General features: G+C 35.5%; 1 protein-coding gene across 1 annotated transcript in view; it reads right to left on the bottom strand.

The window, feature by feature from the left end:
- Window positions 1-16,706, bottom strand: part of LOC306848636 (lipoxygenase homology domain-containing protein 1-like) — a gene marked incomplete at both ends in the record, with an annotated part of 51,144 nt that extends 34,438 nt beyond the window's left edge. The window contains 16 exons of the mRNA XM_079383293.1: window positions 987-1,063; window positions 1,726-1,886; window positions 2,571-2,725; window positions 2,808-2,943; window positions 3,021-3,107; window positions 3,809-3,969; window positions 4,045-4,180; window positions 6,020-6,270; window positions 7,150-7,273; window positions 11,651-11,799; window positions 12,824-12,922; window positions 13,265-13,449; window positions 14,121-14,201; window positions 14,925-14,936; window positions 15,118-15,232; window positions 16,433-16,706. Of these exons, the coding sequence (XP_079239419.1) occupies window positions 987-1,063; window positions 1,726-1,886; window positions 2,571-2,725; window positions 2,808-2,943; window positions 3,021-3,107; window positions 3,809-3,969; window positions 4,045-4,180; window positions 6,020-6,270; window positions 7,150-7,273; window positions 11,651-11,799; window positions 12,824-12,922; window positions 13,265-13,449; window positions 14,121-14,201; window positions 14,925-14,936; window positions 15,118-15,232; window positions 16,433-16,706 (2,203 nt within the window). The remainder of the gene's footprint in view (window positions 1-986; window positions 1,064-1,725; window positions 1,887-2,570; window positions 2,726-2,807; window positions 2,944-3,020; window positions 3,108-3,808; window positions 3,970-4,044; window positions 4,181-6,019; window positions 6,271-7,149; window positions 7,274-11,650; window positions 11,800-12,823; window positions 12,923-13,264; window positions 13,450-14,120; window positions 14,202-14,924; window positions 14,937-15,117; window positions 15,233-16,432) is intronic.
- Between the last annotated feature and the right edge of the window lie 336 nt (window positions 16,707-17,042).

Here is a 17,042-nt window from a genome sequence, read left to right as displayed (position 1 = left end):
AATTGAAATAAAATAAATAATAATTCATTACGTCACAAATTATATAAATAAAACACCAAGTAAAAATTTATTAAATAACAAAAATGTAAAATAAAAATAAATACTTTAAAAATAAAAACTATCAAAATAAAACACTTACTAAAAAGTCATTAAATCGTAAAATGTAAAAAATTTTATTAAATACCTTTAATACAAAAACGGTCAAAATAAAATACTACAAATTTAATCATAAAAATATAGAACTGAAAATAAAAAATTTAAACTATAAAAATAAAAATAGTAAAGATTTATTAAATCATAATGCAGAATTTAAATAATTGTACAATTAAAACTATAAAAATAAAACACTCCACTTAAATCAAAATGTAAAATTTTTAACTTTTAAAAAACTATAAAAATAAAACAAATTGGAAATCATAAAAATTTAAAATTAAAATAAATAATTTTAAAATAAAAACTAATCAAAATAAAACAATTAATAAAAATAATTAAATCATGTAAGAGTAAAATTAAAGTGAATAATTTTAAAATAGCAAACAATCATATTAAGATACTAAAAATTAACTAAGACGTAAAAATGTAAAATAATAAATAAATAATCATAATCATAATGTAGAAATTATACAAGTCATTTTAAATTAATAACGAAATACTAAAAATTAAGTAAATCATAAATATGTAGAATTTAAATGAATTATTTTAAAATAAACAATCAAAATAGAATACTTATTAAAAATGAATGAAATCACAAAATATAATACTTAAAAGTTTGAGGCCTGCTCTACTGGCTTAATTAGATTATATATAATAATAATAATAATAATAATAATAATTCATTACATTTATATAGCGCTTTTCTGCTTTTCTAAGCACTCAAAGCGCTCTACATTGTGAGGGGTGGTGTCTCCTCGTCCACCATATGATTAAATGTGTGTCTTTAACATCCAGCAGGTGAAAACCAAGATATGAAACAGGAGAAAACTTACTGTAAAGTCTCTGTCCGTCTGCTAATGGCACTAACTCACGAACAATCTGCCCGTCGTCTTCACTGCGGTCGAACCATCTGAACAGATGACGGAGGATATGTAAAAAAATAAAAAAAGATAAACATCACTCAAGAATGACCTATTCTGCACATTAAAGGGTTAATTCAGCCCAAAATGAAAATTCTGTCATTAATTACTCACCGTCATGTCGTTCCAAACCCATAAGACCTTCGTTCATCTTCGGAACACAAATGAAGATGTTTTTGATGAAATCCGAGAGCTCTCTAACCCTCCATAGACAGCAATGCAACTGAAATGTTCCCAGTCCCAGAAATGTAGCAAGATTTCACATTCTGGTGAAAACGCGCACATGCGTCGCGGTACTCTCCAAAATGGCTAAAATGGCTAAAATGAATAAAGTCATTATGTTTGTTTATAAAAATATTCTCGTAGCTTTGTAAAGTTACGGTTGAGCCGCTGATGTCACATGGATTATTTTAACGATGTCCTTGCTATGTTTCTGAGCCTTGATCGTGTTAGTATCCTTGCTGTCTATGAGAGGGTCAGAGAGCTCTTGGATTTCATCAATAATATCTTAATTTGTGTTCTGAAGATGAACGAAGGTCTTATGGGTTTGGAACGACATGAGGGTGAGTAATTAATGACAGAATTTTCATTTTTGGGTGAACTATCCCTTTAAACCAGTGCTATGGGTTCCAGTTAATGGATTGACGGTAACCTGTTGCATGGGAACTCGACGGCCTGTGATTCGGCCTGGCCTTCTTCTCTGACGATTACTTTATCCATGAACCATCCACAGCCTCCACCACGGCCGTCGTGACCGATTCTCACCCTGCGCACCTGCCCGATGGACACGGCCTCGATGATGAACTCATCCGCCTGTGACAAACACACGGAACACCAGCTAATAAAGTTTGCTTCCCTAAACATTCTATTTTAAGGTTTGTTTTTGGTTAGACAGGAAGGTTTTCTCCTTGGAAACAGAACGTTTGTAGAATGTTACTCTAACGTTATTGTCTAGTATAGCATATAGCGGCATGGAAGTTGGATTTATCATTTTGATTAATTTCTACATTTCAATAAATGCTGTATTAAACTAATATCAGAGTTCTGTACAAGGCATTACACAAAAACAACTTTGTAATTGGAATTAGTTTAAAAGGTTGTAAGTTACAGTACAGTACGTTCTGTATGTGTTATTTTATAACCTCCCTGCAATATTCTATAAAATGTTATTTTATGGTTCCAAAATAATAACCTAAAAAACATTTGGAAATGTTCTGCCTAAGCTATATTTAGGTTATTTAAAAATAACCTCCCTGCAATGTTCTGGGAACGTTATTTTATGGTTCCAAAATAATAACCCAAAGGAACATTGTGTGCAAGTTATTTTTTTTAAATAACAACATTCTGGGAACGTTATTATTTGGTTCTCCAAAAATAATCAAACGGGAACCAAATACTAACGTTAGGGGAACGTTCTGTGTTTGCTGGGCAGGGTGTCAGAGAGACAAATGGACAAACACAAGCACATCATAGAAGCTGCACAGAAACGCCACTAACGTTGCCCTTCTCAAACTTGTTGACGTTGTTTTTGCAGTTGATCAAAGCGCGCTCGCCGGTGTCGCCCTGATCCCCGATCAGACACAGAAACACATGGGCGTCTGTTCCTCCGCCGCTCACGTTCCCTGTGTACACTGTGATGCGATATTTGATAACTGGAGAAACAGAAATATCCATTAGAGAGCTAAATGATCTTGTAGATAATGTTAACGATAATAATAATGCGTGATAATGTACGTGTCAGAGGTTCTGGGATGAGATCTCCAGTGGCTGGAAGCTCTCGCACCACCTCGTTATCTTCCTCATTAGCATCCAGCCAGCGCTCACATGGGAATTTAAATGTTTCCTTTGTTAAAGTTTTCATTATGGACATCTTAGGAGACATAAAGAAGACTGTTATTCTGATATCAAGTGTGAAGCATTAAATGCAGCAGCAGCTCATGCTCTTACTCGACTCAAATGCCAGCCGGCGAAGGGATTTCTCTTCTCATGCCAGATCCTCAGTTTAGTCAGCTTCCCAAGATCTGGTAGTTCAATCTGATAAAACAGATGACAAATGAATCATATTCAACACAGATCAGATGGTTTGAACTGCTGAAATGCATAAACAATGACAATCCATACAGCAAACTAATTCCTGTCCTTTTGACATTTGTTCAAATTGAATTTTGTTTACACAAATTTAAGTAAATTAAAATTAATACATAAAATTAAGGAAATTATAAAAATTATTTAAATTAAAATTAAATATGCATTCAAATTAAATAATAAAACTGTAAGAAATAAATGACTTTAAAAGTAAAACGATTATAATAAACATACTAAAAATGAACGAAATTATAAAAATGTAAAATAAAAATAAGTAATTTAAAAAAAAAGCAAATCAAAATAAAACATTTACCTAAATGAATTAAATCATAAAAATGTAAAATTCAAATGATTCATTTTAAAATGAAAACAAATCAAAATAAAACACCGACTAAAAATATATTAAATCATAAAAATGTAGAATTTAAAGAAATAATAAAAAAATAATAAAAAAATAAAACAATCATATATACTGTTCTTTTGCAAGACAGGGGTTTTCTAGTATTGACTAAAACTAAAACAAAAAAAAAACAATATGGACATATTTAAAAAAAAACACATCAAAGCCTGTTAAATAATATGTATTTTTTTTCCATTTGGCAGCGTCTCCCCACTTCACCATTTTTTTATCCCTAAAATGTCAGATTTACCATGAACTTGTCCAGCTGGCCCTGCTCAAAGTTATCAGTTTTGTTGTCGAGTCTCATCTCGTCCGACTTGCCCTTCTCTCCATATATCTGGAGTAAGATAGACGCGTCTGTTCCTGCTCCTGGAAGCTCTGAGGTCCAGATCCAGAGAGACCAGGGATGCTCTGAGGAGCAGGAGATCCGTTTAACCTCACAAAACCTGCAATCTGTTTCTCTCTCACATTATGAGCAATACTCACTTTTTTGCCTCTTCTGCCGGAGCGACACCATTTCATACAGTTCCCTCTCGATGAGGCCGTCAGCCTCGTCCTCATCCAGCCATTTAGAGCAGGGGAACGTCTGCTCGATGCCAGTGAACGGACAGAAGATGACCACCTACAACACAAAAACACAGACAAATTAACCATTTAATCACACAGCATTTTCAGTTTAGGACAGTACAGGTGAGTAAGGGAACATATTTCAACTAATAGATATCCCCATACCATATCACAGTACATTAAGAATGGCCAGATATGAGCTTTTCTTGCAATTACGTCTTTTTTTCCCTCATAATTCTGAGTTTTATTGTAATTATAAGTTTATACTGTATCTTGCAATTACGACTTTTTCTTGCAAATCTGAATTTATATTTCACAATTAAGTTTTTTCTCAGAATTGCAAGAAAAAAAAGACAATTGTGAGACATAAACTTAGAATTGCAAGAAAAAAAAAGTCAGAATTATGATAAATTCGCAATTACTGGTTTTTATTTTTATTTTGTGGTGGAAACAAGCTTCCATAGGAAATACTGTTAACAGATAGAAAACAAATACATGTTTTAGGAATAAAATGCTTTATAAATCAGTGTGAATTATGCCTGAACAAACCTGAATACAGAGAGGAATAAAATTGCTAAGTTTTGGTGTTTGTAAGAGAAAAAACTCTGAAGATATGGATTGGAGATGAAAACAAAGCGCAATAAATCTACAGACGTAAATAGAGTAAAAAAATAAACACTTATATGTGTTTAATGGATGTTTTCTTTCCACTAGTCTGAAAAAGACATGTTACGGAAGCAAAATAGATCAAAATGTTAAAATCAGCCAGCCTGTTGCTTGTAGTGTCTCGCCTTAGGTAGAGAGTAGAGAGACTCACATCATGGTGCCAGGACAACTGTCTCTCTCTGAATGTGAGCAAAACTAAAGAGCTGATCATGGACTTCAGGAAGAGACAGCAGCAGCCCTACACACCTCTTATGATCAGTGGGACCCCTGTGGAGAGGGTGAGTAGCTTCAAGTACCTCGGTGTAAACATCTCCGAGAACCTGACTTGGACTACACACATCCAAACTCAGGTAAAGAAAGCCAGGCAAAGACTGTACCATCTGCGACAGCTGAGGAAATTCAGGGTCTCACCAGCAATCCTGAAAACTTTCTATTCAGGGACCATAGAAAGTGTATTGACTCAGTGCATCTCAGTGTGGTATGGAAACAGCTCCAATCAGGACTGCAAAGCACTACAGAGAGTTGTGCGCTTAGCTGAGCGCATCTCAGGGTCTGCTCTCCCCTCTCTGCAGGACATCTACCTCAAACGCTGCAAAAATAGAGCTGTCAAAATAATCAAGGACTCAAATCACCCTGGTAACCAGCTATTCACTTTGCTTCCTTCTGGTAAGCGCTTCCGTAGCCTGATGGCAAAAACTGAGAGACTTAGGAGGAGCTTCTTCCCCCAGGCCATCAGGCTCCTAAACTCTAACTCTGTGTCATAACATCACTTGACTCCATGTAAATATCACCATATCAATAAGCTATTCATAATTTTTCTCTACCTCATATTGCTGCTATTATATACCCTGTACAACTTTTTTGCACATTATTTTGCACATTCCTCTTAGTACTATTTAAGTCAACAACATACTGACCTGCACATTTATATTTATATTTTTTATCTATCTTTTTATTTTATTCTTTTTATTTTTTTTCTACTTTTCTTCTCTTAATATTTGTATTCTATATAATTGCACTGTCCTTGGAGCGGACCTGACCTACATTTCACTGCTGGTTATACTCTGTATAATTGTGTATGTGACGAATAAAACTCTTGAACTTGAACTTAATAATCTTACCTTAATACTTGCATTATTTTAAAGATGATTTTTGCTGGTTTTTCCAAACTAAATGCCAAAATGATAATCAGTGGTGAAGTTTAAGCTATGGAGGACAGAGCCTTGACCTTGTCACAGTACCAGCCGGCATTGACTCCTCCGTTATCGTGACCGATCGTGACTCGGCTGAGCGGACTGAGCAACGCCGCGATCTCCACGTTAAAGATGTCGGTCAGGCCGCGCTCAAACTTCCCTCCCTCCAGAAAGATCTTGCCGCTGTTCTTCAGGCCTTTGGAGCCGTGCATGATCATGTGGATTTTGGAGTTGGTTCCTGCACCTCTGATTTTCCCCGTCACCAACTGAACGTTGTACACGATGCCTGCAAAAATATATAATGTGTATATGAAGAGTTTATTTGCAAAAACAGATAACTCCGGGGGGTTTTATTTTCAAAAATCATGTTTTTTATTATGTTATCATGTTTTTATTGTGTTAGTTAGTTGTGTTTTTTAGTTATTTTTTTAACCTAATCAAAATAACCCGACTGCAGTTTGATTGAGATTAATTGGAAATGCACAATTAAAAAACATGATTTTTGGAAATTGTTCAAAACGGAGTTATCTGTTTTTGCAGACTGAATCATAAAAGAAGAGCTTGAACCATCATCAGTGTTCTTGAAAAAAGTTTTTCTGTGCACCAAGACTGCATTTATTTGATCTGAAATACTGTAAAAATTTGAAATATTGTTTGAATTTAAAATAAGTGTTTTCTATGTGAATATGTGTTAAACTGTAATTTATTTCTGTGATCTGCAGCTGTATTTTCAGCATCATTACTCCAGTCTTCAGTGTCACATGACCTTCAGAAATCATTCTAATATGATGCTGAAAATACAGCTTTGATCACAGAAATAAATTACAGTTTAACACATATTAACACAAAAAAAGCTGTTTTAAATTGTAATAATATTTTACAATTTTAACTGCATTTTGATCATATAAACACTTGGTAAGGAAAGGAGACTTCTTTAAAAACATTTAAAAAAATCTCACTGACCCCAAACTCTTGAACGGTATTTTAGACCTAATTTATTAAAGCATTTAAGTCTTCAGATCAAATAATTCAGTCAGGTTTGTCCAAGCTTTTGCTCATTTCTGTACACAGTCAACAGTATGTGATGCTGATGTTGGTTTTTCTGAAGACTGTATGAGGGGCTTTTGTCTCTATGTTCATTTTAAGCGATATTTTGCATGTTTACCGGTGGGTTGACTGCCTCCAACCAGAACATCTCTCTGTATCTTCCCATCATCCTCATCGATGGCAAACCAGCGGCTGATGGGAAACTCGTACACAGCCTTGTTTCCCAAATCATCCACTACGACCTGAAATAAAAGCAGACAGCAGAGATGAACGCTGGGTTTCCGTGTGAACAATCTATGTGCATATCTATCTGAGGCGGCGGCTCTCATCCGCAGGAAAACCAATCCAGTAGAGTAGTGCGGTGTTTCCTTTCAGAGGGGATAAGGTGACAAGAATGACCTCATCCTGAGAGATGTGAGGTGAGGTGGAGCGCAGCTCTCCAACAAGATGGAAAACTTCAAGACAAACTTTGATGTCGGCTTGAAACGATGTCCTTGCTACGTTTCTGAGCCTTGATCGTGTTAGGATCCTTGCTGTCTATGAGAGCGTCAGAGAGCTCTCGGATTTCATCAGAAATATCTTAATTTGTGTTCTGAAGATGATTGGAAGTCTTGCAAGTTTGGAACGACATGAGGGTGAATAATTAATGACAGAATTTCCATTTTTGGGTGAACTATCCCTTCAAAACTCATCTTTGATAACCAAAATGACATATTTAAGCATAACTTATTTTTGTCTCAAATGGCTTGAATGTACCTCTACAAGCTTATCTCATTTAGTATACGCGGATCTACGAATATGCTAATTATTCTCCGCCTCCACTCAGACCTGCTCCACTTTCACTCAGTGAACTGAAGCAGTAAACGCCCATCTAGCTACCCCAACATTTTTGCATTTATGATAGACTTTTGACCACAGTTTCATGTCATCTAAAGTCTTTATTTATAGCTATGGTAGCTAACATACTCATAATTCATAAAGAGAGCTTTTTATGTTAGAATAGTCATCAGACAATAATTACACAATTATGATTATGTAAAACTAACAACATGACAACACGATTTCTTTGGATTGTTCGACTGAGAATATAGCAAAATATAACATAATTTATGTTTCCTGCTAGCTAAATTTCACATACATACACACACAAAAATCTCTAAACCTCAAAAAAACCTCACAAAAGTCTCTAAACCTCTCTTTTCTTTATTCAGAGTTGATCTAGACAAGTACATGGAAACTATCCAAAGCTCTGTTCATCCTATCTCTATATTCATCCTATGTGTTCTCTTAAGGTTTGCATTTATTACTTTTTTGTTAACCTGGCAACACATCCTTTATGAAAATTAACCATGGTTTTAATAAAAAAAAACTGGTTATTATCGTTAAATCATGGTAACTTCAAATTAACCATGGTTTTACTATACTAATGATAGTTTAACCATTGTATTTGTAGTAAAAAAAATTGGCTATACTGTACAAATGGTAACCAATAGGCTTACGCCAAAAAAAACATGGTTACTCTTTTACCTATAATAAAACCATGGTTAATTTTCTTAAGGGATTTTTAAATGTGTACACTTTCTTTCTTTTTTCTTTATTGTTTTGTTTTTATAATTGCACTGCCTTAATGGTTTGATGTTTTGTACTGTTTAATAAAGAAAAGAAGAAAAGAAATCAGAAAAAAGATTTGCAATTTAAATCAAATGATTCACAATACACGCTCCGAAGTTCTGATCTGAATCAAAAGATTCATGAACCTGCTTCGAATTTCTGATCTGGATCAAATCATTTGCGATCCCGTTCCAAAGTCCCTTTCTAAATGAAAAGATTCACAAACGCACTCCGAAGCCCCGATCTGAATCAAAAGATTCCGAAGCCCCGATCTGAATCAAAAGATTCACAAACGCACTCAGAAGCCCCGATCTGAATCAAAAGATTCACAAACGCACTCAGAAGCCCCGATCTGAATCAAAAGATTCCAAAGCCCCGATCTGAATCAAAAGATTCCAAAGCCCCAATCTGAATCAAAAGATTCACAAACGCACTCAGAAGCCCCGATCTGAATCAAAAGATTCAGAAGCCCCGATCTGAATCAAAAGATTCACAAACGCACTCAGAAGCCCCGATCTGAATCAAAAGATTCCGAAGCCCCGATCTGAATCAAAAGATTCCGACGCCCCGATCTGAATCAAAAGATTCCGACGCCCCGATCTGAATCAAAAGATTCCGAAGCCCCGATCTGAATCAAAAGATTCACAAACGCACTCAGAAGCCCCGATCTGAATCAAAAGATTCCGAAGCCCCGATCTGAATCAAAAGATTCCAAAGCCCCGATCTGAATCAAAAGATTCCAAAGCCCCGATCTGAATCAAAAGATTCACAAACACACTCCAAAGCCCCGATCTGAATCAAAAGATTCACAAACGCACTCAGAAGCCCCGATCTGAATCAAAAGATTCCGAAGCCCCGATCTGAATCAAAAGATTCCGAAGCCCCGATCTGAATCAAAAGATTCACAAACGCACTCAGAAGCCCCGATCTGAATCAAAAGATTCCGAAGCCCCGATCTGAATCAAAAGATTCCGAAGCCCCGATCTGAATCAAAAGATTCACAAACGCACTCAGAAGCCCCGATCTGAATCAAAAGATTCCGAAGCCCCGATCTGAATCAAAAGATTCCGAAGCCCCGATCTGAATCAAAAGATTCACAAACGCACTCAGAAGCCCCGATCTGAATCAAAAGATTCACAAACGCACTCAGAAGCCCCGATCTGAATCAAAAGATTCCGAAGCCCCGATCTGAATCAAAAGATTCCAAAGCCCCGATCTGAATCAAAAGATTCCGAAGCCCCGATCTGAATCAAAAGATTCACAAACGCACTCCGTAGTTCCAATCTAGATTAAATGATTCGTGATACGCGCTCCAAAGTCCCGATCTGAAGAATTTTTCACAATCCTGCTCCGAAGTTCCAATCTAAATCAAATGATTCACTAGCTATGCTCCGAAGTCCCGATCTAAATAACAATTCGCAAAGCCTCACTTCATATTCGGAACACATATGACGAATCTTTCAATTCACCAGATGACTTGCAAACCCGCTACGAAGCTCCGATATGAATCAAAAGATTTACAAACCCACTCCGAAGTTCCGATCTACATCAAATGATTTGTAATACGCGCCACAAAGTCCTGTTCTGAATTAAATGTTTCACGATATGGGCTTTGAAGTCCCGATCTGAATCAAATGATTTTTGATCCGATTGGAGCGCATCAAAATAGAAGCTAAATCGCGATGTTTTGGATTTTTGTTGTTTCGAAAAGCTCCATTTCACCCATCACTACGTGCTTTTTAAAATCATTACAAGTGATGTCGAAATTCATAAATTGAATGGCTCTTTGATCTGATTTTTGCTAGTGAATAGAGTTTGTGTTTGAATCAGTTGGAGCAGTTCCAGCATAAACTCACTCAATTGATTCCTCCACTTTTAGCATCTTCCGTCATGTTTACACAACACTGTCAGCACTACCAGCTTATCTCACTAGTTTTATGATATTACCTAAAATAGACGGGGGGGGGGGGGGGGGGGGGGGGGGTAGTTGTTTACAAATAAAATATCAATATTTCCTTTCCAAAGATAACAACACAAATCTATGAACATATGCTGACTAGTCCACTGCTAACTAGTGAAACACTCATTAATATAACGAGCAGCAGCTCAAAAGACATGTTAGATGAAAACATTGTGCATTATGAGCAAGTTTATAGCTTAATTCACTACAGGCCTATTTGAAATAGATAGAGCACTGCAGTTCAGTTTCTGACAATTCAAGAGGAAATCAGCTGAAAACATTACCTGTATTAAAAGTTTTATTATTGTAAAATGGGAGATTATGGGAGAAGCAGATGAACTCAAAATAGCTTGATTTTGAAATTGGTGGGGACAAAACAGCATTAAACTACCCCAACATTTTTACATTTATGATACTAATTCATATAAGGACATTAATAAAGACAGGCACCTGCTTCATTCTTGAATTAATCAGCTGTTTGAATGAATTGGTTGAATTAATGACTCAATAACGCACTCATCAAGATTAAGACTCAATTGCTGCCACCTACTGGTGGGTTGGTTTCATGTTTAAAGGTATCTCTTATCAAGTATCTTATTATTCTAACTGAATTTATGAATCAAATGTAAGACTTTGACAGATTGCTATGTGGTTGCCAGAGTGCTCTGAATGGCAAAAGGACAAAAGTCTCTGAAAAATGTATCAAAACGAAGTGAATTTTAGGCTCAAAACAAGCCAATATGGTCAGAAAAATAGCTTTGTTTTGCCTTTGTATTACCCGCATATTTGTTCTTCTTTTAAGCATGAATTCACTTCACTTTAATGCATTTTTCAGAATACAAGACTTAATATTTAAGTCATTTTGACTCTCAAGTAAGTTTATTTAATTTAAGGATGTTCAGATATTGGAAAACAAGACAAAAATACTGAGGTATAATTATTTTTTGCAGTGCTCTGCATGTGTTTGTGTGAGTTGATTAGGACACTGTCGGTATTATATTCTAAAGAGTCTGTGAAAATCTTTATTGAGTTGTGACTGAGTTTGCACCTTTTCCACAAACCATCCAGCCGAGGAGCCCTTGTTGTTGTGTCCAATGGTTATTTTCCTCAATCTGCCCAGGTTTGGAGCTTCTATGGTGAACTTGTCCTCGGTTCCCTTCTCAAAGTTGTTTTTATCACTGTCTAGTCTTCTCTCTCCTTTGGGAAATAAAAACAATATATATTAATGTAACTGGACGATGAAGCGAAGGCATTTGGGGTGAAAAACCCAGCGGCTGTAATCTCACGTGTGATATCAGGTTCTGTGTGTCGTTGAGGACACGCTTAATCTATGGACATATGAAACCAGCCAGATCATACACTGGACATCACCAGCTAATTAACCCTTAGAAGCACACTTTAGCACACTTAATATGATAAGAAGTGTGAACTGAGTGTAATGTTTTGAACATTTAATAGCATGTTATTTACAATGTATTAGAGTTAAAATTCATATTAAATGCAGTTAATTGAACTTTGGAGTGTTTTTGACCCACTAAAGTACATCTTTATATGTAAATTCATAATTACTTGTATTGTCCGTGAAATATGGTTAAAGAGCTGGCAAGGATTTATGGTAAACCAAAATATACTAAAATGTAATTTAAAAAAATGTAACTGACAATAATTTGTTGTGTATAAATATGCTAAACATTTGTAATGTTGCAATTCAGTGCATTTAAAATATATCATCTAGAAATGTAAATCAAATCACACTAAAAGTTAAAGTAATGTACATGTGTTTTATAGTACGTTACTCCAGTGTACTTCTTTAAAGCATACGTGCTTACTTAATCCTCTTTGTTTCATGTGAGACATAAGGCTGCATCACAAAACATTATTAAAACATAATTAAAAAAAATTAATTTGACACTATTACAAAGTGCACTTTTTAAAATACAGTCTTTTCATTAATGTTATATTACCTGTAAGTACAGTATTTTACTTTTAAGATTTGAAGTAGTGCACATTTAATATGAATTAAACACACTTCTTTTTCACAAGGGAACACACCACGTGGATATAGCTTAATTTTGAAAACATTAAGAAAATCTATATGAAAATGTATTACATTTTTTAAATTATTATTTATTTTACATATATTTGTTCCCCCACCTGTTGAGAATCACTTTAAAGCACATGGTAATGCTTAGACAGGACTGTTTATCTACATATTTATTACCTGTATCACCATTTTCCCCAAAAATGTTGAGGAAGACATCAGCATCTGTCCCGCTGCCTTTCACATCAGCTGTGAACACGCCTACAACATATTTATTATCTGCAAAAAAATAAATAAAGACATTTTGGGATGTAATATAAAAGCACTGTTTTTACCTGAAAGCAGCAATTCTGGAGGCCAAACACATTTAAACTAAAGCATGATGTAATTGTATGCATGTTTAACCATTACCTGCATTTTCACTACTGTGTGACATCCACATATTGATATCAGAAACATGCATGCATTAAATTAGCACAGACTCATTGGACTAGATGCCATCATGAAATTGACACTTAACTTGACATGACTCAAGGAATCAGAGGAAAAAAGGCAAAAACAGAGACAAGTTTTCTCCATAGTCCAGCACTCTTAAAGGTGATATAGGAGATAAAGCCTCACATTTGGGCATGTCCATAGGGTCCAGGCTGCCCAGCAGGTCTCGGACAAACAAGCCGTCCCCCTCGTTCCTGCTCAGCCAGTTGTTGCAGGCGAAGTAGAAGCGTAAATGTGGTCTGTTCATGTCGGTGACCACGACCCGGTCCAGAAACCAGCTGGCGTTCAGACCCGTGTTATCATGTTCAATCCTGACAAAAACACAGAGCAGACTGATTCACCACACTACTACTTTAAAGCCACAACTGTATTATTTCACACCCTCCAAAATAATGATAATACTGTATTTTTATCCATACAGTAGGTGCAATTTATATTTATCTACAAGACTAATTTCAAGTATTTTAGCAGAAGGCTTTAAAACAAAAGGTTTTTAAGATCATGAGAAAATAAATTCACTCAAGTGTCCAAACTTTGAAACTGCAGTGTGCATGTAATGATTGATTTTAGTCATATGTTAAATATGTTAAATATTACACTGAAAAAAATATGGTGTAACAGTTTTCAACAATTGCTAGTAAATTTCACAAACAAATACAAAGAAATAGCAAGTAACAAATAGAATTAAACATTAAAGTGTTTAGCAGCAAAACTGAAATTGTATTTTTTTGTAAAATACACTACAATAATTGGTTTTATTTACTACTTTGATATTTTTTTACATTGCTGTAAAATAATATATTTGATGAAAATTTAGTAAACTGAACTTATAATTGAAAATAAATATATACATTTTACTAACAGAGTAACATATATTACTAATATTAGTAAAATACATTATTTTACAAATATATATATATATATTTTTGTTGTAAGTTTAATTATTCCTGACCTTAAATCACAGTTAAATTGGTCATCTTACCTAATTTTTTTCAAAGGGCCGACATTGTGTGTTTTTATCCGGAAGACGTCAGTTTTGTTTTTTTCAAAAGCAGTTCGATTTCTGCAATAAATATCAATGCAAACAGAACCGTACTTAATTTCTGCAAACACAGAATCATCTAACCTGATTCAAAAGCTAAAGACAAAATCAAACCCTCAGACCCTTTAAACAGTATTCAGTCTGTATATTATTGTGAGGTGTGAATGCAATGCATTGGTGTCTAAATGACAGATCCATCAATATCTTACAGTAGACAAACCTTGGAGAATAAATGCAAGTTATATGCACAATGGCTGTGTATTGCATCTCTATTGCTTAAATGCACACAGTGTGAAATTACAGTTTTTGTGTTTTTCATATATTAAATACCCTTCAAAAGAGTCATGATACATTTCAGAAAATATATGAGCACCTAGCACCCAATTTATCATGCATTTGCTGACAAACACACATATTCTGTAAATGAGCTTTATGCAGATGATATAGTCTGAATGATGTGTGTCTGGAAACAGAATAGTAAAGCGCTGCAGATGTTCTCTCTACAGCACAATGCTATACATTTCCACAGGATTCACACCAGTTCATCATAGTGATGTACAGCACATGCATATTATAGCCTTTCATTATGAAGAGCAATAAGCCTCTCTGAATCAGATTTTGTCATCATGCATATGAAATATTGCTCTTTGATGAAAGGTTCTAGAATATCATGTGCGCATGTAAACATCACAACAGCAGCAAGATCTGGATTCCCCTCAATCAGAGAGGAACAGACTCAAATACCTCTTGTCTGTGCTGTGGATTCGGGGGAAAAACAGAACCATGGTGTTAAATATCATCAGCAGAAAAAACATATTCATGCACAACTGTAAACAACGAGACGTGTGGCTACCAGACCGAACAGGCAATTCATTTATTATTTACGCAGATGATAATGAATTGAGTTTCAGGTCAGCAGATCTTCATATGGACTCACTTGCTGGCCAGATGCAGTTTGGGAGTGATGCCATAGTCGCCAAAGAGCGTGATGAAGACATTGGCGTCTGTTCCAGCTCCGTTGACGTCTCCGGTGATGGCCACCACCTCATAGACTGAGAGGAAAACATGCTTAATTTGACTGAACACAGAATACATGAGATCCAGTGCATTATTAATGAGGAGATTCCATAGCAGAAGAGACTAAAACGCTCCGCTGAACAATGACTACGCTCAAAAACACATCAGGAAAAACTCATCATGATACTTGACACTGAAATCAGAAAACAGACCATTAAAGCCCATTCACACCGAGAACGATAACTATAATGATAACCCAGCTAACAGGGAATGTTCTCAGAACGTTCTGGCAAGGTTATGAGCAAACATTCTTCTAGTAAAGTTAATAAAACATTTTTTCAAAGTAATAATGTTCTAAAAACACTTTTTATACATCATGTGTGGAACATTTTTCTGAAACATTTTAGTTCATAACGTTTTTTAAATGTATCTACTTGTTTTAGAATGTTCAGAGAACATTCAAAAGTAACATTTTCATAATGTTTGCAAAAAGATCAAATGAAATGTTCCAGCATCATTTGTATATAACAAAGAAAAATGTTTTTTAAACATTTTGATCATTCAAAAATTGTTTTTATAGCTCACAGATAACGTTTTTTTGAATCAGTCTAAAGACTGCAGTGTGAAGAGTGGAGTCTGACTCATGAATGAATGACTCTCTAACCGATTCCTTGTAATGAATCAGTCAAAAAGATTCAGAAAGACTCTCAGACTCAAAATATGAATCGGTCTAATGACTGCAGTACAGTGTGAACAGTGGAGTCTGATTCATGAACAAATGACTCTCTAAACTATTTCTTGTCATAAATCAGTTAAAAAGACTCACAAACTGTCCCAAACTCACAATTTCTAATTACTAGGGTGAACAGTGGAGTCTGACTCATAAATGAACGAATCTGTAAACGATTTCTTGTAATGAATCAGTAAATAAAGACTCACAAACAGTCTCAAAATCAGAATTAGAATTGATCTTATAACTGTACACTCTTAAAAATAAAGGTTGCAAAAGTATGTTTTCACAGTGATTCCTTGGAAGAACCATTTTCGGTTCCCCAAAGAACCTTTCAGTGATCAGTTCTTAAAAGAACCATTTTTTCTTAGTATGAAGAACATATGAATCATCTAAAGAATCATCATTTTTTTAGAGCCTTTAGTGGTTTCGTGTATGTTAAAGGTTCTTCCTGAAACCATCACTGCAAATAAAGAAGTGTTTAATAACGTTTGAGTTGCTCTACCTTTTTTCTTGTGGTACTCGTCTTCATAGTTCTCCACTTTCTCAGACTCGTAGTTTCTCAGCTCGTTCTCGTAGATCTCCACATAATCAACGATTTTGGACTTCTTCTTCTTGCCCTTTCCCTTCTTGCCCTCATCATCGCTATCATCGGCACCTTTCTTGGATTTCTTCTTCTTCTTCTTCTGGGAGTCGTCATCCTCCTCCTCTGATTCTTCTTTCTCGGCTTTCTTCTTCTTCTTCCCCTCATCCTTGGACTTCTTATCTTTGGATCCCATGATGCTCTCCGCAGGGTTTTGATTCTTCTTTGTGCTCTTTTGGCTCACTTGAACGACATCTGGAAGGCTCTGGTGTTCATCTTCGCTGCTCTTCACCTCCTCATCCTCTTGTTTCGAGCTCTTCTTCTTCTTCTTGTTCTTCTTCTTCACCTCGGATGCATCGCTGAGCGATTCTGTGTCCTCAGCGTGTTTGTGTTTCTTCTTTGTGGCACAATCTGGAGTGCTGATCTTACCTTTCCTTCTCGACCTTGATTTCTTCTCCGCTCCGTCATCGTCCTCCTCTTGGGTTTCCTGTGACTGCCGTGGTTTTTTCTCCTTCGAGGGCATCTTTAATTT

This window comes from Barbus barbus (assembly GCF_936440315.1).
Source record: "Barbus barbus genome assembly, chromosome: 28".
Lineage (NCBI taxonomy): Eukaryota > Metazoa > Chordata > Actinopteri > Cypriniformes > Cyprinidae > Barbus > Barbus barbus.
The sequence above is the reverse complement of the archived record's forward strand: the minus strand, read 5'-3'. Positions and strand labels throughout refer to the sequence as shown.